General features: G+C 34.2%; 5 protein-coding genes across 6 annotated transcripts; 1 reads left to right on the top strand and 4 right to left on the bottom strand.

Moving 5' to 3' along the window:
* Positions 1–6,435: 6,435 nt before the first annotated feature.
* On the bottom strand, positions 6,436–7,031 carry LOC120162968 (60S ribosomal protein L27-3-like). The gene has a single exon (XM_039173006.1). It carries the CDS (start codon positions 6,990–6,992, stop codon positions 6,585–6,587), a length of 408 nt encoding a protein of 135 aa, XP_039028937.1. The 5' UTR covers positions 6,993–7,031; the 3' UTR covers positions 6,436–6,584.
* A 626-nt stretch (positions 7,032–7,657) lies between these two features.
* On the bottom strand, positions 7,658–8,142 carry LOC120163823 (cysteine-rich and transmembrane domain-containing protein WIH1-like). The gene is made up of 3 exons (XM_039173651.1): positions 8,083–8,142; positions 7,825–7,966; positions 7,658–7,740 (listed from the first exon to the last, which is right to left on the bottom strand). The coding sequence occupies exons 1-3, from the start codon at positions 8,120–8,122 to the stop codon at positions 7,695–7,697; spliced, it is 228 nt and encodes a 75-aa protein (XP_039029582.1). The 5' UTR covers positions 8,123–8,142; the 3' UTR covers positions 7,658–7,694.
* A 2,009-nt stretch (positions 8,143–10,151) lies between these two features.
* On the top strand, positions 10,152–14,880 carry LOC120164176 (OVARIAN TUMOR DOMAIN-containing deubiquitinating enzyme 11-like). 2 transcript variants are annotated; one of them, XM_039173932.1, is made up of 10 exons: positions 10,153–10,310; positions 10,858–11,026; positions 11,874–11,947; positions 12,730–12,784; positions 12,988–13,062; positions 13,650–13,723; positions 13,836–13,884; positions 14,233–14,317; positions 14,548–14,604; positions 14,714–14,880. In XM_039173932.1, the coding sequence occupies exons 2-10, from the start codon at positions 10,859–10,861 to the stop codon at positions 14,863–14,865; spliced, it is 789 nt and encodes a 262-aa protein (XP_039029863.1). In that variant the 5' UTR covers positions 10,153–10,310; position 10,858; the 3' UTR covers positions 14,866–14,880. The 2 variants fall into 2 exon arrangements, with proteins under 2 accessions (XP_039029871.1, XP_039029863.1); XM_039173940.1 differs by lacking the exons at positions 11,874–11,947; positions 12,730–12,784 and having other exon boundaries at positions 10,152–10,310.
* A 936-nt stretch (positions 14,881–15,816) lies between these two features.
* LOC120163320 (protein PAT1 homolog 1-like) lies at positions 15,817–20,783 on the bottom strand. Its single transcript, XM_039173290.1, has 7 exons — positions 20,525–20,783; positions 20,155–20,306; positions 19,633–19,689; positions 19,206–19,278; positions 18,055–18,602; positions 17,942–17,944; positions 15,817–17,825 (listed from the first exon to the last, which is right to left on the bottom strand). Exons 1-7 carry the CDS (start codon positions 20,538–20,540, stop codon positions 16,416–16,418), a joined length of 2,259 nt encoding a protein of 752 aa, XP_039029221.1. The 5' UTR covers positions 20,541–20,783; the 3' UTR covers positions 15,817–16,415.
* Positions 20,784–23,159: 2,376 nt separating this feature from the next.
* On the bottom strand, positions 23,160–24,422 carry LOC120164165 (2-oxoglutarate-dependent dioxygenase DAO-like). The gene is given in 4 exon segments (XM_039173921.1): positions 23,160–23,455; positions 23,568–23,713; positions 23,716–23,879; positions 24,024–24,422. Coding segments are annotated over 4 exon segments (894 nt in total). The 5' UTR covers positions 24,359–24,422; the 3' UTR covers positions 23,160–23,206.
* Positions 24,423–25,746: the final 1,324 nt, after the last annotated feature.

Raw genomic sequence — 25,746 nt, 5'->3', positions numbered from 1 at the left:
GATATATGAGTTGCCAAATACCACTATAAAAGATTAATTTAGCATTTTGTGCTTAAAAATCGGATTTTAGCATTTTGGTGCAGAGGGAATCGATCCCCCCATGAGGGAACCGATTCCCCCTTTGAAGGGGAACCGATTCCCCCCACAGGGGAATCGATACCCCCCTGGGGTTCTGTTAAAATCGAACATAATACCCCAAAACCCCAAAACCCTCATTTTCTTTTCTCTTCCGCCGTTCTTCATCTCCTACACCCTCAAATCTCCATTTTTGTCTCAAATCGACGATATTAATCGGAATTTACTTCAAATATCATCTTCTAAACCTGTTGAAATCATTAAAGTCGTGCAAACAACATCTAAATCCCCTCAATCTTCATCTTTCAAGGTAAATTTTTCTAAACTCTTTATTTCATTATTTTTGAACATAGGATTAGTTTTAATTAGTTCTAGGTTGAAATAGTGATCGGGCATTGATTATTTAGTGATTAGAAACTAGATGTTACAACTAATTTCATCAAAAACACAAGAATTTTTCAAATTTTTTAATTTTCGAAATAAAAAAAAAGTGTTATTTTTCAAATTATTGTGTTTTGATTAAATTATGTTGTTATTATGAAAACTATACATATATTGTTTCTCAAAACCATATTTTTCAAAAGTTTCTCAAAAACTTTGCCCATTAGGATTGATTTAGAGAACCTTGAAATATTGAGGACTCAATTGAGTTTTGGGATTAATTGAGTTGCATACATTTGTTTTAAAATTGCAGGTTATTCTATCTATTCCGATTTCCTTCACCATGTCAAATCCTAAACGTCCTAGGTCTTCATCTAGTCGTTCTAGTCGTCAACCAAATCCACCTCCAAATCCTCCTTCTATTCCAATTTCTAATCCCAATCCCACTGATCCTAACTTGACTATTCAAAATTCATGTTTTAATCATCATGGGTCTAGAAATCACCGATTTTGGTATTATCAATATTTCGATTCTTACAAAATCCGGGAAGAACGTATTCCTTCTCGTCAAGCTATGTTAGCTATCGATTTTAAATATCTTCCCATTTTACAAGAATGGAAATTTGATAAACTATTTGATCTTGAACCCATCGTTTACCATCAACTTGTTCGTATATTCTACTCTAATGCCGTATGTGTTAAAAACCAAGCTGAAACCGAAACCATAGGAATTCGTTCCTACCTCCTAGGACAATTCTTATATATTGACCCGGCATATATAGCCAATACATTTGGATTAGATAATGATGGTATTTCGAATGAAAAACAAATTTTAGGTTCTCGTTATAAAAGAAGAGATAGTGCGAGTGTCTTAGACCTACATGAGCGTTTTCTTCATCTAATGATTTCTTGGTGGTTTCGACCATCCGGAGGTCGTTATTCTACTCTTAGAGCTTTGGATCTTTGGTGGTTACATTGTTTCGAAAACCGTATTAAAATTAACCTACCTCAGATTATTTTTGCTGAAATTGTTGAAACCGTAAATCTTGTTCCTAACAAGAAACACTGTTCATCTCTAGTTTACGGTTGCTTTTTGAGTAATCTGTTTTCCAAAGCTGGGCTTAGAGTCGGTCTAGATGCCGTTTTTCCTCTTAAGAAACAAATAAATCTTCTTTCCTTAACGAGAGCGGGATGGGTAAAGAACAAAGAAACCAGTGAATGGGTTCGATCTTCTACTCCGGGAGCTAGTTCTTCACAAGCTCCACCCAAAGGTGACGAAGATCCCGAGCTTGAGCAATTAATGCAAGATATTGATGAAGCCGAAGATGAGCCTGATCAGCCCGAAGAGCAGCCCGAGGAGCAAGCACAACAAACGCATCAGATGCCTCCATATTTTCAATCCTTTATGGAGACATTCGATTTCCGATACGCTACCATGGACTCGCGCTTTTCCTCTATAGAGTCTCATTTATCCACAATGGGAGCTCAACAATTAGAGATTCTTCGGGAGATGCGTGCAAACAATGAATCTACCAACGCTCGTATCAATGAACTAACTCATGAAATGGCTGCTATGCGAGCCCGTTTTCCTCCTACCGATCCGGATGCTTGATTTTATGTTTAGCTTTAAAACTTTGAACAAAATGAATATTGTTTCAATATTTTGGATTGTTTGATTTTATGGATTGTTGGATTTTAGATTTATGAATAGTGTGAACTTATATGTTTTATTCATTTTTGCATCATCATTAGCAATATGACCAATTTTTGCCATATCACATTATTTATGAATATTGATGAAACTAATGGCTAACCTCTCTTTTGATTGTGATCTTAGCATCTTAAGCTTATAATTAATAAATCAATTGGCTAAATGATTTCAAAACCTTGTTTTACAATGTCTTTTTGATTTAACAAAAAGGGGGAGAAGTGTTAAATGTTTTACATAATAAATTGAAGAAGTGTTAAAGTAAGGGGGAGTAATTTCAAAACTTGATTTCAAAAATCTTAAAATTACTAAAATGTTTTGTTATATCAAAAAGGGGGAGATTGTTGAAACATTTTGATATTTCGATATAACAAATTAAGTTAAATGGATTTTAAGATTTTCCAAATGATTTTCTAAGTATATTTGATATAACTATTCGAATATCAAAACATTACTCCAAATATTTCAAAAATCATTTCTAATCCTTACTTAAGTGTAAAATTAAGTTTTAATAATAAAACAATTTCAAAATAATTTTACAAAGTATTTCGAACCAATTTAAAGCCAAAAATTCCAGATTGCTCAGAGGGAACCGATTCCCCCCATAGGAGGAACCGATTCCCCCTGAATGGTTTGGCTCCGAGATTTCCAGAATGCTCGGAGGGAACCGATTCCCCCCAAGGGGGTACCGATTCCCCCCTTGTACAACGGTCGAAATATTTGAATTTTACACTTAGGGAACCGATTCCCTATGAGGGGAACCGATTCCCCCACGCTCCAAGCTGTTTTATTAAATGTTTTCACACTAAAACGGCTATAATATCTTCTCTAATCATCCCCAACGTTCAGAAGTGATCCAAGGTGTATTTAAACAAGTTCTGAAGCCCTTGATCAGCAAGAAAATCATAGAGAAACAAGAGAGAAAGCATCAAACACAAAGTTTGTGCAATTCAAGCCAATTTTCATTCAATATTCATTTTGCTTTCAAAGAACACTTATTGTGCTCATTTGTAATTTTCTTTGAGTGTTCTTTTCTTGTTCTAGAATTGTGCAAACATCTTACCTTGTGAGGTTTTCTTGTAAGTTTGCAAATTTGTAATCTTCTCTTTGAGAAAAGAGTGTTCTCAAGAGTTGGGGTATACTCTTGAGGGAATTGTAAGGTTATCTCTTTGGCCTCAAAAGAAAGAACAAATTAGTGAATTTGTTGGAAAATCCTTAGTGTGGATAGCTAAGGTAGTGGACGTAGACTTTGTTTGAGAAAGTCGAACCACTGTAAATCGCTGTGCAATTACTTTCAATTTTCTGCAAAAGCTTCCACAAAATTTTTATTGCCAATTCACCCCCCTCTTGGCCAATTTCGTCATTCGATTAACTCAACAGTATTGTTTTGATGCTTATGTCATTTTTATGCCATGTCATAACACCGTTAAATAGTTAACGACAAAGTGAGCAAAATGATTTAATTTGTAAAGTTCAGTGAGCAAACTAGAAAAATAGAAAGTTGGTTGAGGAAAATATGAGAGAGAGTATAATTCAATCAATAATGGTGTAATTTACCCTATCTATTAATAAGGATTGAATTACACCCTTGTTATTAAATTAATTTGAATATTTCAATTTCATCCCTAAATTGTAACTTTCATTTTAAATTAGTCTTCACAAATTTGAATGTTCTAATTTTATTTCCAACTATAATTCTTATTCTAGAATGATCCTTAAACTATTGAATCTTCCAATTTCATCCATATATATATAATTTATTTCAAACATAAGTTAACCTAAATTAAATGATTTTCAAACATATAATAATATAATTTGTTTTGATAATTTTATTAACAAAAAACATGATTAGTATATATCAATAGTTTGGGATGAAATTAAAATATTTAAAAGTTTAAAAACCAATTTGAAATAATGGTCATAGTTTAAAAATAAAATTAGAACATTAAAAAATTAAAGATTAATTTAAAATGAGTCATGATTTATAGCCACTATAAATTTATATCGTCGCCTGAATCAAACCGATGACTATGCCATCTAAAACTCTTAGGGGTGTTTGGTTTAAGGATTGTAGATTCCCATGGGATGAGAATCCCACATTCCCATGTTTGGTTGGCCGGGAATCTCATTCCCGGTAATGTTTTATTACCAATAGTAGATTTTTTGGGTTATATTACCGGGAATGTCATTACCTCCCTTCCCTAAGGTATTGTAACATTACCGGCGTTTTAGACTAAAATGCCCTTAAATTTTTATTTTTTTTCAAAAATATCTTTCTTCTGTCATTGAATAATAAAAATTCTACGAAGGTTAAATTACAAATTTATCCTTAAATTATTTTAGATTTACAAAAAAAAAGTCTATAATTAAAATTTTTATATGAATTTCAGGGATTAAAAAAAATTACCCTTTCATTAAACCTTTTTTATATTTTTAATTTTGTAAAAAAAAACTATATAAATATTATGAATTTAATTTTTTAAAGAAAATATATAAATATTTTACAATTTGTAATATTATACAAATATATAATAAGGGCAATTTGGTCAAATATTCACACCAATAATCTTTTATTCCTTTAACCAAACACGGTAATCTTACATTCTTGCTAAACCAACCAAACACAAAATACAACATTCTCAGTAATCCTATTCCCTGGTAATCTTTTATTCCCACTGGTAATCTTACATTCCGTGAACCAAACGCACCCTTAGCGGTTGTTGGATAGCATACAATTTAGAATTTTTTTCTTTCTCTAGAGAAATTAAAAAATTTAGAGTACTTCTAAAAGAAATTTTAATAATTTTCATTTTGAAAAAAAATATATTAAGACACATGTAAAACAATCTTTAAATGATATTTTTAACTAACATTAACAATCTAATCTTAAAATGGTATAATTTGAACCTTTTCCAATTTTACGACTCTTTTTATAATTTTTCTTAGTTATTAATTTTTCATTTTTTTCTAATATGGTTGAACCAGGAAATGGAAATCCACCCAATTCTGTTACACTATAGGGAAAGGGAACATCCAACATATAAAGGGCAAAGATGCGTTAATAAAGCAAATACGATATCCGATATCTGGGAAGGATAGGAATAAATAATTTGGGACAGCTGAAACGGCAGAGCTCGAGCAGACGTTGCATCGACCCTACCAAAAATGGCAAGCCAGATTATCTCAATTTCCCTGAGATTATCTCATGGGATTTCCCCCTCAAGATCCATCATCTAGCAAGCAACAATAGAGAAAAACGAACAAAAGCAGGGATTTACAAAACCAGAATACGTCACACCCTGAAAATTAGAAACATAAAAACACTATTACGAGCATATTTCACCTCCCTGTTCTTTGCCCTGTACAGGCCTTTCTTCTCTACGTGGTCATTGTGTAACAAGTGCATAGTGTCCCCTGGATCCATCGTTATATTGTTTAAATATGGATAGCTAACGATCTATTGTGCCTTTGCTAAGACAGCCCTCACAATCCGCTCACCAATGTTGTAGGAAAATAACCAGTCTATGGGCAACACTATAAAAGCAACTAATAGCCCAACTCCACTACCTAAAGCTTCCAAATTCAAATACAGGCACTACATGTTGCACAGACCGGTTGCTGTCACCCGGAAAAGCTACTCTATGAGCACTTTAGATGAAGAAAGCAGCTAATAGTTACACTACTTCACACGACTATGAAGATTATGATCCCGATAAACCCACCAAAACTACCTAGATTTTCCGAAATTCAAACACAAATACTATAAGCGGTGGACTTCAACTGCTATTACCAGGAAAATCATTCTATGAGCAAACCATGTATGACGAAAGCAGCTAACAACTACCCTACACTACCCACTGATGCAGATTATGAATTCGATAAGCTCAAATTCGCATCAAGCTTCTAAAATTCAAACAAAAGCACATGTTGTTGAGTTCAAAACCAAGAATGTAATACAATGTATAATACCTACACTAAAAGCTAGCTCTCTCGACCAATGAAGATCATGAAAAACATCAATAACCAAGAGAGACCACATCTAAGCAGACTCAAAATGCAATAGGAACAACAAAAGACCCTGAAAATGAAGAATACACATTTGACGGGTTTAGCAAAAAACTGCCATTATAATTCAAAATCCACCTGTAAATTAGTGGAAATGATACGAATAAACATTAAAATATTCAATTCTCAGCCACCATTGATCTACAGATCCACGAAAAAACAAAATGAAAAATCATAAAAGACCCAGAATAGTTCAAAAGCTTAAATTTCTTGAAGAAACGAGCAAATCACGTACCATGATATAACAAAAATAAGAACCCTTAAATATCTCATCGAAACAGTTTCAAAACCGTCCTTAGATTAAAAAAATTCAAAAAAAATACATAACATTAAACATATTGTTCCAATAAAATGTTTAGAACCTGAGCTTCGTAAAAAACCACCTGTTTTTTCCAGTCTTGAACCTCTCTTCGAACCTCGCCTTAGTTGCCTTACAAGCGGCCACCTTTTTGTCCTTCGTCAGGAGAGCATCGACGGTGACCACATCTTTCAAGTCCACGTCGAGGGTGTAGCGCGTAGGCATCAGGTGCTGGTAATTGACGAGCTTGACGAAGCACTTGACGCGTGATTTATTGGCTGTTTTCTTGGCTGAGTCCTTGCGGATAACCTTGCTCGGATACTTCTTTATCCCTGCAACCAAACAGTGGCCATAGGGGCGGTCACGTGTGCCATCGTCGAAAGATTTAACAATGACGGCTTTGCGACCGGCGTATCGTCCCTGGAGAACGATAACAGCCTTGTTTTGTTTCAGAAATTTCACCATGGTGACGGCAGCAGCGACTGCTCTGATTCTCTTCTCCCAAAAACCATACGTTAAGAAGCAAAAACGAAAATGACGTAATATATACTGTGAAACCGTAGCTCTTTCGGATTCTCTGCGGGCTTGGGCTGAAGATAATTATGGTGATTTTTTGGGTAGATTCTGGCGGGCTTGATTAGATCCAATTATTTGGTACGTGTTCCGTATATTAATCGTTATGTATTTATATCATCCTATAATGTATATTGATATAATTATTTATACGTTAATAAGTCGTATTTTATATATTGTGTTTTTTTATGTGTTCTTATTATTATTTTTATCAGTTTTCAGTTCAGCTAATCTTAATTTTCATTTTTTATATTAATTTTAAATTCCTATATTTTATAGTTTTTTCAATGTTTTATTTTTTAACAAATGTTTTTTTTCAAAAGTTCAAATACTTTTACCATATATGATATAATAAAAAACAATGGATTGTGACAAAAATAGTTATATCTATATAATCTAAATTTATTTTTCATTAACAATGAAATTAATTTATTCAACCATAACAAGTATATGAAGAGAGAAACAAAAACTGTTTGATATCTCCATTTTCATAAATAATAGAAAAACCAAAGGCTACATAGCTCCGAGTGTTGATGAGAATCAAACAATGGGGATCAATAAACTCCGATGAACGTAAAAGCTGTGTGTAAATCTTCAAAAGCATGCATCCAGAAGGCAACAACAGCACAGTGCAGCAGCACTGCAGAAAAATAAAAATAAAAAACACACATATTCAAAATTTCACCCCCAAAAAGAATGAAAAAATGGTTCTGAAAAGACTTACCAACCCTTCCAGAATCCATCACCTCTGGACTTGGTTTCGACAGCAACAGGCTTTTGGGAATAGTCGCCTCCGTTCACCGGGTAACCGGCCGGCTGTGGAACTACATAGGGTCCTGCTGCTGCTGATGGTGGTTGGCATGCACCTGAAACAACAATTCAACAACTAAAACCGGAATTAGTCGCTGGTTTCTGCATCACTGCAATAGAGATCATTATTAAAACTCCCTCAAAGAAACAAAAAACGAGCAAGTAAAGGGACCTGAAGGTTGATTGATGTGCTGTTGCTGGTTATGGTTCATCTTAGAAGTTAGTTCGAACAAGCGGGAAATGAAGATGTGTGCTTTCAAGAACAGAGAAGAAAGTAATTTATATGGGGGAAATTTGGTATTGTATGCATATATGTATATTGGGGGGTTTTGCTAGAAAGTGGCATTTTCTCTTTGGAATTGCCGTCGGCGGCCGGCGGGGGTAACCACATGTAATCAAACAAACATCGGTTTAGTCGTCTCCTTCCCTGGGGCTTTCTTATTTTAATATACTCCATTCTAGTAATTTTGGCTTCACCTTTGGCAATTTCATTTCTTGCTTTTGGTTTTTTTAAAGTTAAATGTAACGGTGAAATTATATTTTAATTAAATAATAATATAACGTTATAACCCAATATAATAGAAAATTTGTGTTTTGATATATATATATTGTGAAAGTAGTTTGTTTATAAATTTTCTGTGCTAAATGTCCAAATTGTGTAGAAAACGAAGAAAGAAAGAATATATCAAATTGAAAAGTCAAAATCAAAGCTATTACGAGAAGAAGTAATATGTCAAATATGACTATTTACATAAATTAAAGCTATTTTAATTATTTAATTATTCTTGTAGTTACATGAACTAAACGACTTTAGTGGTTAAATAATTTGTTATTGTCCCCTGAGGTCTCAAGTTCAAGCATCACATATGTTAAGAGTATGAGCGTTCATTGTCAAGTGATTGGATTTTTAAACCGACCTTAGTGTCTAGCGTTTTCTCTGTTATACTTTTAAGTACCTATCGTTAAAAAAACTTCATTAGTTGACATGTGTCACATTTATATATTTTATTTTAAAAATAAAACTCTTATCAAAAAAAGAAAAAAAAATTAAAAAATCCCCTCCCCCACGTCGTCCCCTCTCTCCGCACCCTACTTTCTCTCACTCCCATCTCTCCCAGTTCCGAGGACGAAGGGTCACTACTACTTGAATTTTGTTCGGAACAGGACGAAGAATTCAATAGTGGCAGTCATGTAATTCACAGACAACAGGAGCCATCGGAATCGTCGAAAAAAGTAAATGAAAACTTAGAATTCTGACAACACTTCGCGGTGCTTTCCATGATAATCGATTTTGGTTGTGATGATAAGACGGTTATGATGGCATCAACAGTGATGATTACGGACCAATGATGACTGATCGGTGGTGGAGGAAACAATAATATGGGATTTTAAAAAAAATATATAATATTAAGTGTTTTTTAAAATAAATTTTATATGCGTGACACATATCAGATAACAATCAAAATTAACGAATATCACGGTCTATGCACCTAAAAGTGTAATGTTGAAAACGTTAGACACCTATTTTTAAAGAAAAATTCTTTAAGCACCTAAAATTAAATTTGAGTATAATTTGGGCACTTATTTTTATATTAAACCAAAAAAAATATTCTTGTAGTTTTATTTTATTCATCTAATTATTTTTTAAATCATTCTTAAAGTTATATTTTGATTTCATTTTGTTCACTTATCGTTAAAAAATAACGGTAATGTTAATGTGTTATCATAAGGTAATGATAAGTCATAGTTGAAAAATTTATCATATTAATAGTTTTATTTATTTTTTACGATGAGTGATCATAACATGATCAAACCCAAGCTTTTAAGTATGATTTAAAAAAATAAATAGTTAGGTGATCAAGAGGAAATCACAAAGGTAATTAGATGACTAAATGTATAATTTACCCTTAAGCATATATATCTGGAAGAAGAAATCTGCAAAAGTGTGTGATGGAAGCATGCGGGGAACGAGATGGAAACCCGAAAGCCAAGTGTGGGTTTGTTGTTGGGATTTAAATTCAGGATTACGTTTGTTCCTTGTCTTTTTCTTCCCTTTTTCACTTCCTATAATCACCAAATCCAAGTTAAAATTATATATTTAATTACATAATAGTAGTGTTTATTACACTAATATCTTCTCTTTTGTATTGTCTTTTCTTAACTACAGATTGACTTTGTCGCAATAATAACAGTAAAAATTCAGACATTTTTTCGCAAGTATTTTGATCCTTCTGTTTTTTTTAAAAAAAAAAAAAAAAATTGGTATTGTGATTCCACAATTGTTTAATGAAGCAAAACTTGATACGATTAGACAACTTTTCAGCTTCAGCTTAGAAGATCAAACAAACTATAGAATCATACGTCAACAATTTCTCGAAGTTCTTCAATTTTTAAATCTGGGTATTCTCGACTTCCAATTTGTTTTTTTGGGTTTTATGTGGGTATGGCTGTTTGCTCCTGTCTTTCTTGGTTCACTTATCGTCTGCTTGCTTGAAAAAGATGATAATTATGTGAAATTCATCGTTAATTTGGAACTTCTTTTGTTTAAAATAGACTTTTCTCGATCCTGTTCAGCTAAGAGTTAGTTATAAGCATCAGTTAAACGATCCTACCGACAGCTTTGATAGGAACCATATTTTGTCGTTCATTTTCTGTTTTATTTATTTATTTATTTATGTTATGGGTATTTCTAGCATACCCATGGATCATTTGGATAACTTGGATTTTTTTTTGAAGTCATTCTTTTAGGGATTTTCTTTTTACTTTTGATGATTTTGCTGTTAAGCCTTTTCTGGGTCACCTTTTCTGGGTCATGAATGATTGTTAGTTTTTGAATGGTGTTCTCATGCTTGATTTGGATGCTTCCCAACCTTTTCCTATCGGTATGGTAGATGGCTTAATTCTTGCTATCCCGTGTTTTATTGGCGGAATGTTATTATCGAGACAGAATGAGTGAAGGCTTCGGTAACGCAAGTGCAAGTTCCAGCTCAAGTTTGAATAGCAGTTTCCAAGATACAGAGGATGATCAAGCCATAGCAACCATGTTAGCAGAAGAGGAGAAATTGCACAACAATAGCAAGCTTGGAAAAAGGCTTTCCCATCTGGATTCCATTCCGGTATAATCATTTCTACCTCTTATTTGTTTGGTTGGTCGCTTTGTTGAAGAAGTATGTCAAATTATACCACATGGAATGGCCATAATAGTTTTGGGCCAAAAATGCATTCTTTTTTCTTCTATCTCATTCCTTAAGGACTATGTTCTACTGAGTGAGATGCTATAATATATAAACTTTAGGAATTACTACTATGGTAAGTGTGGTGGTTGTTGACAAATTGGATATATTGCCAGAAGCATGGTGCTTCTGGAGGGAAAATGTTGTGTTACATGTGTTATTTTCATCACTTCTGAGACCCTAACATTATTTCTTTCTTTACTTGTTATCAATTCAATAACTTCATTCTAAACTTTTCTTTTCCCGTTATGGCATGTTTCCCTAGTTCATGAGTTGTGTGCATTATTGTGGCATAATTGTGTTGACTGAAGCAGAAGTTTTTATGGCATGATTCGTGCTTATTTTTTGGTACAAGTGCCGCATCACTCTTATGGGATGATCATTTTTTAACTTCTCATATTAAATGTACATTTGTTAGAGAGCACACTTTACATTTGTTGGCATTATAGGAGTATTACTCGGAAGTGTGATATTGTGCCTTTTTTCTTTTAACTTTTCTTACCATAGATATAGGAGTCTAGTCTACCAACGAGTAATTTAGTGTCCTATTTTTACCCTTTTTTGTCTCTCTTGCACTTGATTAGGAAATTGTGAATTCTATTTAACATGGTTCAAAAAACTATACTGCCTCCTTTTGCTCCTATGTTTAATGATTATTTCAATGTCTGTTCTCACCTGCAGTTCATTCTATTTGGCTGATGATTTGTTGACGTGATCATTTTGTTGACAGCTCACTCCTCGTGTCAATGGGGAAATACCTGATGCGAATGACGCAACCTTAGATCATGAACGACTTTCTGAAAGGTTGCGATCTTGTCATATACACTATATCAATTTCACATTGATTGTTTCATCTTAAGTCGTTCACTACTTATAGTCTGCTCCCATTTAAGCTTTTACAAAACAAAAGTGGTTTGGACTTCATTTTATGCTTTAATTCTGTGGTTGCTACAATGTTTAATTTGTCTATTTCTTTTGAAAAACTTTGTGGCCTCTTTCCATTTGCCAAAAGGTCTCTTGAAATCTTGTTGGCTTCAAGTTTAAAAAAGAAACTCATTTTAGGCTTGTATTGTTAATAATTTTGTGCAATATATGACCCCTAAAAAGCTAAACCATTCCATTCTTACTGGCTTGGTATTTATTAATTTTGTGGTTAGCAAGAGTTCAAGCATGAGCTGTTGCATTCAAAATGCAAATAAGAAAAATATTATTTTTTGGAAATATCGAAATACAAATAAGAAAAAAGAGACAAAATAATTAAATTTTTTGGGTTTGGAAGTTGTATTCAAAAGAAAAAAATTCTCAGTTCAATTGCATGACTACTTTTCATCTTATTTCCTCACCAACTACCGTTTTGTTTCTTTTGTGAATTTGCTTCATTTTGCTTGGGTTTTTGTTAGTTAGGACACCCGACTCGTACCCAAGTCCTGGCAACATAGCAATATGACACGAAAAATAGACATACATCCTGACATGATGGCTGCAGATTTTGCATTTGATATCCGCCCTTTCATACTCTACATTTCAGATATCCATTTAAATGATTTGCTTTTATTTTGTTATGATGGTTTTCCCTCCTTGTTCAGGCTGGCTACATATGGTTTAGCTGAATTGCAAATCGAGGGTGATGGAAATTGCCAGGTCTTTCTTTCGGTCCTTTGATTAGTCTTTTCTCCACAATCACCTTTTATATCCACATTTCCATATAAACATGAACATATATGCAACAATGAGATTTTAATATTAGTCACTGAATATATATATATATTTGCATTATTACTGTTTTCTTGTCTACATCTGATGTTTTGCTTGATAATCTTCCATGATGGTATGTTTTTTGATAGTTTCGAGCACTAGCAGATCAGCTGTTCCGCAATCCAGACTACCACAAACATGTTAGAAGGCAGATTGTCAAGCAGGTAAGGTTAATGATCTCACAAATTCAAACATATCCTCACAGCTTCAGATATTATCCTATTAGATAAATATTAGCTATTGTGACAAAGGAGCCTTCCCTTTTCGAAATACCCTGACTGTTATTTCTCCTCATTAAATAATTGGTTTTCATGTCTTTGACTTTTATGAATATTTTCCCTTCTACTGTTTGTGAGATTTATGACATCTCTGTTTATATGGGCGAAGGTGAATGCATTATATAAAAGAAGAGTACAACTTCGGTGTATGCATTCCTGACAGTCTTAGAAATAAAAGCTTTCTTTTACCAACTCAAATCATATATTACACATCAATACAAGTTGAAGATCTCAAAGATCCGTGTATATATGTTGATGCCTTTGCTCCTACGAACAAGAGCATATAATATTTTTTGAAATACCAAACTAGCGAAAATTTCAATTTGGTATGTTATCTAGTTTCATTCACTCTATTATCATCGCTATCTCCTAGATCTAGGCTACATGAGCAATAACTGAGATTAGAATAATCATTTTTATGTTTACACCGACTATTATTCTTTTATGTTAATTTTATTTTCTTTATTTCTCAGCTAAAGCATTCCAAAAAGTTGTATGAAGGCTATGTTCCAATGAAGTACAAAAGCTACCTGAAGAAAATGAAAAAGTTAGACGTTGGTTCTTGTTGAATTTCCTCTTGATGAATATAAAAGATTTTTTTAATGATCTAAACCGAGTGAATTCCAACTCATTTAGTGCTAATTTTTCTGTTCCACTAGATCCGGGGAATGGGGAGATCATATCACTCTGCAAGCAGCTGCTGACCGAGTAAGCTGAAATTTCATCGTTTTGACTCCTTAGAATGACTCCTTGATACTGCTCCGTAGAAGCTCATTTTTTCCAAGCTATTCTCTATTGTTTGTTTCATCGTAAAAGAACTCAGATCTTCCACTATAGTGTATAATCTGTCTTTCACCCGAAATGGATACGATAATCCATGCAATACTTTGAGATTCTTGAGCGTGATAATCTGAAGTTCATTAAGTTAAGCTTATGCGGAAATGCTTAAACCTCAAAGAGTCCCCACTGCAATAATAAGCTTATTTTGTTATTCTATCTATTAACTATTTCATTGGGAAAACTTTTGATGTTTGACCTCTTCGGTATCATTTGCAGTTTGGAGCCAAAATTTGTCTAGTCACCTCTTTTCGTGACACTTGCTACATCGAGATCATGCCCAAACAAGCAAGTCCTAGTAGAGGTAGGTATTACAAAATCTGTCTTGCCTGATTTCTTACGCGGTCCTCCTTTCAGTTCCATGATAGAAATTTCATTTCTTATTAACTTTTTAATCGAGTTCATTGTCATCTGTTATAGTAGTTCTATTTTGAGCATTGATAATCGCATTCCTAAGCCACCATAGGCAATTTGATCCTCCTTTGTTTTACCAGCAGATGCTTAATCTAAGTTGCTTATTATTGTGTATTTCAGAAGTTTGGCTGAGCTTCTGGAGTGAGGTGCATTACAATTCACTGTATGCAAGTGGAGGTGAGACTCCATTTTCATCTCCTTTTTGTTTTATTGCATTATCTTTCATCCCAATTCTTGCTATTTCATTAGCCTGACTAATGAAGTCTCTCTCAATATATATTGACAGATGTTCCCACCAGAGCACCGAGAAGAAAGCATTGGCTTTTTAGGGGATCATATATATATAATGACAAACTTCCTTGTTTATATCTGTTATGTGTATTTTTTTACCTCAATGTTACCTTCAAAGCTAGGGTTTGCTGTTGTAAAACTTCATAACTATTTGATGACTCAAATTTTATTTCAACATACAAGTAATTAACATTCGGAAAATATATAGAAATGTATTGTCTGTACAGCCACTTCTACATTTCAATAAAATTTCCTACTTAATACAAAGAGTACTAATTATCAAACTATTAAAAAGGAAGAAAAAAGAAACACAAGTGAAGCTGTTGGAGCATAAATTGATCATGAAGCATGGATAGAAGCGCGAAAAGGCGGGCAATGGGAGTGGTTAAGTAGCCATGGATGGATGCAAGAAAGATGGTAGAGATGTGGACACTCGCCTAATATCCTGCAACGATCCCCTTCATCTCTTCCAGGCATATTGCTCAATTTGCTTCTTCTTCGTTGTCCTCTTCTTTTGCCGTCATTTCTTGGTTGCTGTCAGGGTTGTTGCCTTTAAAGAAGGCAGCGGCGGCAGCTGCTGCATGGATTGACGTAGATTGCAGCCAGTTTCAATGTCATTCGGCTATGATATAAACAATACATTGTTACTGGAAATGATGCGAAAACAATTGGAATTGGAACGATATTTATTGCTTTCTCAGCCTCAGCGCCTGCCAGAGGCATTGACATGTCTATCAAGTCTATACCCAAGACCGGATCTGAAACCTAATGAACTGCTTCAACGCTGGCTGTCTTCGCACTGCATGAGGACCTACCATAGTAATTTTGTTGGTGGTGCAGTTCCGATATCTTGACATTGGCGATGACAACATAGAAAATCATCTCCGCCCGCGGTTATTAACGAGCAAAGCTCTAAGAAGAGAACAAAAATGGCTGCACATAATAACTCAGAAAGAATAGAAAACAATCTGACAAGATTTGGTGGACGGCATATCAGATTAAAATCCAAAACAATGATTCTCTCGAGAGAAGAAAAGAGAATATATAAAACAAATATTGCTTGGCAAATAAGATTAAAGGCAAAGTTTTAAAACATGTTTGAACATTTTTTACATTATTACAGGTTGATTCTGACTGCTCAGAGAAGCCAGCCCTTCCTCCCACCACTTGAATACTCCATAGTTTCCAGCAAGGAAACACACAAAAGAAGAAAGAAAATAAAATCCAATTTGGACATCATTAGACTCCCTTGAACGATACCAATGAGGAGTGTTTCCAAAGGATCGGTAACAGACCGACTGTACATCCATTTTCATTCTAAACCACTAATACTACAACTGCTGCTGCTACTACAACGCCTCCAATCAGTATTGGAGTGTCTCAAAACAGAGCACCAAAATATCGCTCCCCAGAAGCTGAACTAACAACTTCCGGTCATCAATTCTCCCTCATCATATAACACATCATGTGTGTTACTATGATAAGTTCCATCAAATTACCCAATTTTTAGGGAAGGAAAAGAAGGGGAAGGGGGTGAAGAGGGGAAGGGGGACAATTAAGCAAATAATGTTGGCCTGCCCCCTCTAAACAAGACTCAAAAACTGTATAAACACATACCTCTTGCCTCTATTATCCCACTCACATCCTATTGAGTGCATTGTTACCGATCTTCACACACTACCCTTCCTTTTTCTTTACTAGCCCCTTACCAACTCGGAGTTGATTTGGCTAGTACTCACAGCAGGCAAATTGGATCCATTCATGGGCACAGATTGCTGAGAAAAGTCCATCAAAAGCTTCCTCTGAGACTCATTTGTGTGAGGAAGACTAGCTCGTAGAAGTTCACAGGGCATTTCACACCTTATAGCCTCTGAACCAATGACTTCTGTGGATGACTGAAACTGATTTCGTATTGATTGGATTATTGTCTCATATTTAGTCGCACAATACTTGGTCAGAAGGGTGAAAAATTCATCAAATGAAGCCCTCCAGAAGGCAAAATTAGGCATGCTGCAATTTCCAGAAGGATGACTTAGAAGTTTAGTGGCCCTTTCAAGAACTGATTTTAGAATAACAGAAGCACCATCCCCAGCTGAGCTTCCAAGGGCCCTAAGTGGAGGCTGCTTCGTAGAACAAACAACTGCAACAAGGCATGCACTAACCGCATGAAGATCCATTCCATTAACACACATGGAAACAGTCTTTGCAAGATCATTAGTTGTCTTGGTTGCTCCCAGATCCGAAGAAAGACCACCAAACAAGAATCTCAAGTGACGAAAAATGGTCATGCATGCTATTCGCATAAGCTCACTCCCAGGGATGAGAAGCTGAAGGAACCTAGTGATAAGCTTCCGGCCTTTTGCTAGGGAGACTAATCTTAGGAACACGATGTCATCTTTGGGAGCACAGCTAACTGCACGCACACCTTTGCTAAGTGGATCCACAAGCTGAAGTGATGCTGCCATGCCCTCAAGCAGGATCTGCCGCCTACATATGAGCTGAGCCCCACCATCATGGGGTTGACTAAATTGTATGAGCCGGTCAATGTCATCTAGTTCAAGAAGAAGACTGAAACCATCCTCAATAATGATTCTAACTGCAAGCATAGGCTCCTGCTCTAGAGGCCTCTCAGTTTTCTGATCAGAAGCATCACCTGAACCTAAGGGAGGACCGACTTCAAGTAGAGGACGCAGTCTACAAAGGGAAGAGAGAGAGACCTTCCCAAGAGCATCCACATTGAGATGCAAATGCTGCTCTCCACTGTTACGGGATCGAGAATGTGATTCCTTCTTACGAGATGGGTAAAAATGATGTTTAGCCCTGGAAGCAGAAGATCTTTTGGCAAGACAAGCTTGGTGGTAATAATCATCCACATAAGGATTATTACTATGTGTGGCAGCATGCTGTATCTTGAGAATGCTCTCTATCTCTTCACCAGTCATATACTTGGATCCGAATTCCACCAACCCACTCTCACTTTTCTGGCTACCAGTATCAGAACTTTGCTGAGAAAAACGCATGCTTTGCCTGTTTCTTTGTGATGATTTAGTTCGATGTTCCCTAAGATCAGCCAGTCCAAGCATCATTTGTGTGATGAAGGATGGGAATTATACAGTTGAGATTGCAATGCAGTAAAATGTGCTAAAGATGGTTGAGCTGAATGGTGTAGTCTCTGCTCTTGCAACTGCTGTTGAGGGGACATTAGGCCATTTAGATGAGGTACTTGCTGTTGCAACATATGATGCAAAAGACCAGCATGTTCTCCATGTAATAGACCAGACCGGTTAATCCAATTATTCTGCGACCTGCTACTAAAAGATTGGCCAGGAGATGTTAACTGGGACAAATTACCGCCAAAAGTAATCCGTGAGATAGACCAGCCAGATGAAGACTGGATGTGGAAATTGGAGCAAGGCTTGCTGCAGCGAAGGGTGACTGAGATCCAGTAGTAAGAAAAGGAATTTTTAGGTTGCCAGGCAAAGATTGTTGGCATCCACTACCAGGAGGAGGGAAAGATGTGAAGGTTGATTTGGGTCCCACAATTGGTTCTCTTGAGAAGTGAGGCTCTGGTTGCTGGTCAGGATATGATGAAGTTCTATACAAAGGCTTTGCTCCTGAAAAACGAGCAGAAGATGGTTGTGGCTGAGAAGACCATCTCTTGCCTTCTTGAACATCTTCAGTATCAAACATGAAGAGAGGCTCTGGTTGCTGCTGGGGATATGATGAAGTTCTATACAAACGCTTTGAGTCTAAAAAACAAACAGAGGTTGATAGTGGTTGTGAGGACCATCTCTTGCCTTCTTGAGCATCTTCTGTATCAAACACATGCTGATCCATCCAGTTGAAAAACTCTCCATCTTGAGCCCAGTCAATAGCAGAAGAACCTGAAAAGAATTTTTCACATGAAATATAAGCAATTAAAATATAAATGTTATCAACCACCATTGAAAAGAATAAAATCATAACTAGACAAATTGGCAAAGTTCAGATATTAACAATTCATGCGTTTTACACAAATGGAAAACTCTATTGGTTATCTTAAATGACTAGAAAGTTGAGGCTTAAACTAAAGAAAACTGTGCAACTGTAATTGCATATAATTCACCATGGAACTGTGCTGGGACAAGAAAAAGAACTTGCACACAAATTTTTCTTTTGGGGGTGGGGGCAATAAGCTTTTAAAAGAAAATGGAATAGAAAGTCAGCTCAGCAATATGCCAAGCATGTAATCAGGCAGGAATCTTTCCATTCAATCGAAATCCATTATCAGCTTTACATATATCCAATTCATGTGTTAAAGTTAAACAAATAGAATGATACAACATTTATGTTTTTTTCTCTGAAATTTGTGAGCATATATATAGAATTATTATCATATACAAAGTGTTTTCTTTTTTCAAATATCAACTGATATTATATGTTTTCACTCATCAATACAGATCATAACCACAACATACAGGCATAAAATATGGCATAATTTTACTTACTTTCCCTTGAAAAAGAATCAGATCTATCACCAATAACTCCTGGATTTTTTGGTCCCGCGACAACCCTATTCAACTGCAGGAGAAAAGAGATTATATTAAAATCCAATCACCATGAAAAGAAAAGAAAAGAAAAGCAAAATAGGTAGCAAGGGAACAACATAAAACAAACAAATAAGTGTATCTGCGGAATTACATGATTATATGCATGCTAAGATATTCAATCTGCCAACACCATGGTAAAACAACCATCTTCAAAATCTCCCCTCTCCCGTTTCAAAGTAGTTCATATAGGGTATGGAAGTAAAAATGGGAAGGCCAATAGCATCTCCGGAAACAGGCATATCAACTCTTATATACAACTGTTACTGAGAAAGGCTCATTATTGACATTCATCACACTACAACGTTTATAAATAAACAAAACATACCTTTGCAAAAGTACTAGCCAGATCATCCATGTCAGATAATGACCCTAAACCTCCAACCTACAAATTAAATAACCGGTAAATAAGAGCTCAAATAGTCATATTTTAAAATCAAGAAACATAGCAATTTGGAACCAAGGATAGTTTAGCACATGATTGATTACAGCATATAGATGAAGGGAAGGTGCCAATATCGTTAAGTGTTATATATATATAAGGCAAAAAAAATCAATTTGCATGAATACAGAAATCGATGGCATATTTTGCTTCATAACATGAACAGATTTCAACAGAAAGCTAATACAATTCACTTTGATGCAAGACAAAACAAATATAGGAAGGAATCAAATGTTCCATTAAAGCTTTAATTTTACGACCGCAACTTCCTGCATTCAGATATCCCTTGAAGTGTTGATTTGGCAAACTCGCTGAAAGGTTTAGGGCCAGAATCCGAACACAGATTAAATTTTAGGGTCTTAATAAGGATTCGCAGCTCAATTCGTAACCAAAGGAATGAAATTTCACCTCTCCCTTATCAAACAAACGGTACTCATCGTCTTCATTGGATGCAAATATAGGAGTTTCCTCTTCACCATCTTCCAGACCTCCAAACACCACTTCTTCCATAGCATTTTGACCAAAAAATTCATACTGGGAAGCATCAAAAAGCGCGTTATCTGCAAAATTCTTAACCAATTAGCAAATCAAACAATACCATACGAGTGAACATGCAACGACAATAAAACAATCGGGTTAAACGGTTAAGACTTAGCCCCGTTTGGTGGGTGAGAAAATGATGTAAAGATCCAAAGCTTCCAACGAAATATAATTCCTTTCGATCAAAATAATAAAAGGGATGGGGGGGAACGAAAGAGCAAACGGAAAAGAAACTTGCCGTCGGATCTGTCCATAATAACGAAACCAACCGGAAATGTAAACCCTACATACAGCAGCAGTTGAAAAAGAAGGAGAAGATGAGATTTTTTCGATTAAGGAGGTGAAGGGCAAGAAACGTAATTAAATGGGATTACGAGGGTTTTTATTTAGGTAGAATGAAGGAAACAGAGAAATAATTCTCAGTCTCTCTGACCTCTGTCTAGAGAGAGAGAAAGAGAGACGAGGGAGATAATAAAACTGAAAGAAAAATGGAACAGACTATTGATTTATTTCCTTGTTATTTAAATTTGATATTTTATGGTATTATAGTATTTAAATTTGATTTTTTATTAATAAATTAACATAATAAAATAAAACACTAAATTCTACATATTGTTCAAAATTTATTATTATTTATTTATAATTATTTTTATGATATTTAATTTAAATTATTTACTTTAAATGTTGATGATATTTTGTTAGTTTGAGAATATCACGTTATAACTTAAATTTTTAAAAATAATATTTTAATCACTAAATTATTTAATTCGAAATAAATGATTAATAATTGTATAAACATATAAAAATTGACTGTTGAATGAGATAAGATAAACCCCATTAATTAGGCCCACTTTTGTTTTAATTAAATTTTTAATATATATTATAAATGCCTTTAATTGTGGTTTTAATGCTAACGTTTTCGAATCTAAGTTCTATCGTGTGTTGACATTATTTGTAGAATTTTTAATTCAGATTTCAGATTTGTTAGGTATGTATTGTTAATTTTTTTATTTTAATAAATAAAAATTTATTTCTTGATAGTCCATCTCTGTTACATATTATGTTAATTTAATTTTAATTATATAAATATATTAATAGTAATTGGGATTCCAAATATATTGATATCATAATAACTTAAAAAAAGCACATTAGAAAGTAAAGATTCGATCTATATAAGAAAAGGAAATAAAGTAAAGATTCCGCAACAAAATAAAGTTGTATTCTTTTTTTTAACTCTCTTCACACAAAAAATTATATTTATTCATTTTCTTATATTTAAAAATATAATATAATTTAATTTAAATTCAATTATAATTTTTATTTAAATTGTGCTTAGGACACGGCCAATGCTATTCAAATTCGATGTAAATTTATTAATTATGTATATAATTTGTTATATGTATTGAAATAAAATATTATCATAATTATGGTACATAAAAAAATAAAAATAAATAAATAATGGAAGCAAAGTAAGTGGGTGTGTGTTAATGGGGTAAGCACATGCGAGCATTGATGAATTATTTGACTAAAGAATATCAAATCTTAATGTTTAAGGAATATTTATTTATTTATTTATACATGCATTGTATTTTATTTTTTAATTTTTTGATTATCGGAGGCCTTCCACGAAAGCTGCTCTCAACCTGACGTTGGAGACAACCTACTTCCCTACCTCCCTCTTACCCCATTACATATGAGAATAGAGTTTTGTTATTGTTATTGTTGTTGTAATGTTCAAGTAAAATCTTAAAATCGCATTTTACAAATTAAGTAATTTTAATGATTAAGAGAATTAGTGTTTTTTTTAGAATTTAACTTTGAGTATCGTGTATGTGAAAATATAAATGTTTTTATTAAATAATTAAAAATTAAATATTATCTTATATTTATTCTAAATTTATTTAAAAAATAAAATTGTTTTGATGTGCATGTATGGATTAAAATACGCAGTTAATTAACGGGACATCAAGTGCGCCGATTCACTCTTAAAACTGAGTTTTAATTTTTAATAAATTTCTAAAAGTTACGGGTTTAAAAGATTCCGTGAATTAATTGCATAGATCAATAGTTGTCACGTTGTATTAATGTATTAATTAACTGAATTAAGCTTTGTGGCCCATTGTACTCATTGATTATCTCTAGGCTTTTCGGCCAGCTGTACCTCTTCTTAACCATTAATCGATTGATGATTAAAAGAGAGTTAATTGTACAAGAGGTCCCAAACTATGACCCCTATTTTATACTGATTTTTAAACTTTAAAATGTTTCATATCACTCTTCAAATTATGATTCTTAAATTGGTTCTGAAACTTTAAAATGTTCTATATTAGTCCTCAAATTATCAATATTATTTCATTTTTTATCTTTCTATTAACGTGTCGTTAATTCTATTGATTTTTGAAGGTCTTGAGAATTGAACATGTAACTTTAAAAATAATAATTTTTAAGGTCATGAAAACTAAACTCGTGACATTCTAAAACAATTTAATATGTTTTTGAATGCCTTAAGAATATTTTAAATCACGAGTTCAATTCTCAAAACTTTAAAGAATATATTATTTTTTAACTAATACAATTAAAATATAATGATATTGATAGTTTGAAGGCTCATAAAGAATATTTTAAAAGTAAAGATCAATTTAAAATAATAATTATAATTTAAAAATTGAAATAAAACGTTTTTAAAGTTTAGAAGTCATAGTTTGAAAACATCGTTTGCGATTATCTCTTAAAAAAATTCAATACCCTTTGTCATTTAATTGGGAGAGAAGAAAGTAAAAAGAAAAGTAAAGAAATGAAAATCATATATATTTATGTTTTACAAAAAAGTTCAAATCTTTATTCTTTAATCATGCTTTATTCATCAACCAACATGGCAGAAGGGCTTTATTAGATTGCAATATGGTTCATGACATCTTTGTTAAGCGCTGGTACGTACAAGTGCAAGAGCCTCACCAGCTTGCAATTTCGTGGAGAGCCGTAGCTCTCTGTACTCCTCATAAGTAAACGATTTGTAAAGGCGTGGGTGGTCGGAATCAACCAGCTCCGGCGGCGGCTCTACCGTTGCCTCTTTCGGTCCCAAGAGGAACGTGGCGATCGACACTCTAATCGTTGCCTCCTTGCATTGCACTCTATGTCTCACAGTGTGTAACCTTCCATTGCTCCATACCTGAACGAGAAAAACAACAAGAAGAACCCAATCATAATACGAGAACAACAACAACACGATCATAATATGAGAAAATAGCATGACACGACACGAAAGAGAGTGTTAAGCTCACATTTGCCATGTCTCCAAGATTGACAAGGAGGCTGCCAGGCAAGGGATCAACAGGTACAAATTCACCAGATTTGTCCACTTCAAGGCCACCAACATTCTCATCGTCTTGAAGTATAGTTAGAAACCCAGAATCAGTGTGTATTTGAACCCAGTGGTGCCTATAGATTCTGGGGTGAAATTGTACTTATTTATCCTAAATTGACAAGGCCAATCCTTGCAGTAATCTCCATTCAATCCCATACTCTCAACTATTCTCCCCCCAATATCCATTATCATCTCATTTATTGCTTGAGCATACTTCTCAATTGTGTCTCTGAACCAAAATAAAAAACCAACCATTGAAGATTATGCATCAAAGAGAGGAAAATCTAAGATCAACAGATGAATCGAACATTAAAACGTGTGAAATCTTAAAACAAGAACAACCCCATCAAGATAAAATGAAAAAAAGGCAGACCTTTGTGAAGGAGAGGCTTCCAGCCGAGAACAGAAGTCACGAACAGCTTGGGAAGAGGCCATATCATAGAGACCCAGAGCTTCATAAAGAGGGTTTTTAGTGCTTGGAGCCCAGTAACCACTGCTGGCGATGACATCAGTGTTGTTTTTCTTGATTTCGATGGGGAGGTCAAGCAATGATCTCACGACTTTCTTCATTTCCTGCATCAATTCCAATGGGATCCTGTGATTCACCACCCTGAAACAACCCCACTCTTCGGAAGCTTTCCTTAGTTTCTCGTATTGTCCTGGAAAATCTGAGAAATCAATCGTGGGGATACTCTGGGTTTTTTCCATTCTTTCCACTCACTTTCCTCTTCCTCTGCTTTTTTCCCCCCCTTTATAATTCTTCGTAGGCAGTTTACAATAACTTGTATACAGAGTATATTAGAAATATAATAATGGTGAAAACGTGAGATTGGGCATGGATCAGACGGCAGCAGGGGACATGTTTTAGCTTCTTCCGACAAGGGTGATCCATTGTCGCAAGAAAAACAAAGAAACACACGACATGGTGTTTGGTTGAACGCAATGGCACATTGGCAATGGAGTACAAATACGGGAATGGTCAAAAGGAGGGGAAACATTTTTTTTTTTGGATAAGTAAATTTTTATTATCCAAAGGTCACAATATAAAGAATCCAAACAAGGATAAAAATAAGCTAATTACAATAAAATAATGATTATCATATGCTCCAATTAGTCATAAGTTGCATATTAACAAAATCAAGACTATTAGTAACTCTATTCCTAAGTTGAACGCTAACAATCTCTTTGATTGAAAATAGCAAATCATCAATGGTTCTAACACGTCATTGGAATAAACGTTTATTTCTTTCTTCCCAAACGTAGTAAATGAAAGAGCACCAGACAATCTTCAATATGGTTGTAAGGAGAGATTTTCCTTTCCAAGTCGAAGATGCCCAAGCAAAAAAAGAATCCCAAGACATATGAGACTTATCCAAAAGAGAAAGATTTAGAATTATATTCCAAATAGCAGCAACCATAACACAATCATCAAACAAATGATTCTTCATTTCAAGGCCATCATTGCATAAAATGCAAGAGTCAATGGTTGTAATTCCCATACGAGTAAGTCTTTCTCTAGTGGGAAGACGATCCAAGACTGCAAGCCAAGTAATGAAGTTGAATTTGAGAATATGAAGGGGATACCATACAATCTTGTGCCATAAATTTTTTCCATGCTTGATACGTATCTCTTCCCAAATGATTTTAGAAGAAGAAAGTCCTAAACTAAGAATTGGAATGGCCTCATATCTTAATTTAAAAAGCCTATTAAAACAATAGCTATAAGAGGGGAAACATTATTGGTGTCGACGTTTTCTCCTTTTTCATTGCATGGTAAACCGTGTCAGATCTATAAATATGTTTGAGGATGAACATATTAATAACATAAAATTTTTCATTAAAATAAATACAAATAAAATTTTAAAGTAGATATCATCAATAAATTAATTAATTATCGAAGAAAATTTAAATTTTAAGATAATTAGAAAATTTAAATTTCAAGATAAGTACGTGTTTAGACTCATCAAACAGTAGCATTTAGTCTTTTGTCGAAGCAGTGGTGATTCAATTTTTTCGAGGAGTTGATCCTTTCTTTTTCTAGTTTATGGCAACTCGGTTTGTCTGTGTTTGATTCAATGGTTTTATCGTCTTGTAAT

This window comes from Hibiscus syriacus, unplaced genomic scaffold, assembly GCF_006381635.1.
Source record: "Hibiscus syriacus cultivar Baekdansim isolate YM2019G1 unplaced genomic scaffold, ASM638163v2 tig00002919_pilon, whole genome shotgun sequence".
Classification (NCBI taxonomy): domain Eukaryota; kingdom Viridiplantae; phylum Streptophyta; class Magnoliopsida; order Malvales; family Malvaceae; genus Hibiscus; species Hibiscus syriacus.
Note: the sequence above shows the minus strand (reverse complement) of the source record. Positions and strands in the feature narration are given on the sequence as shown.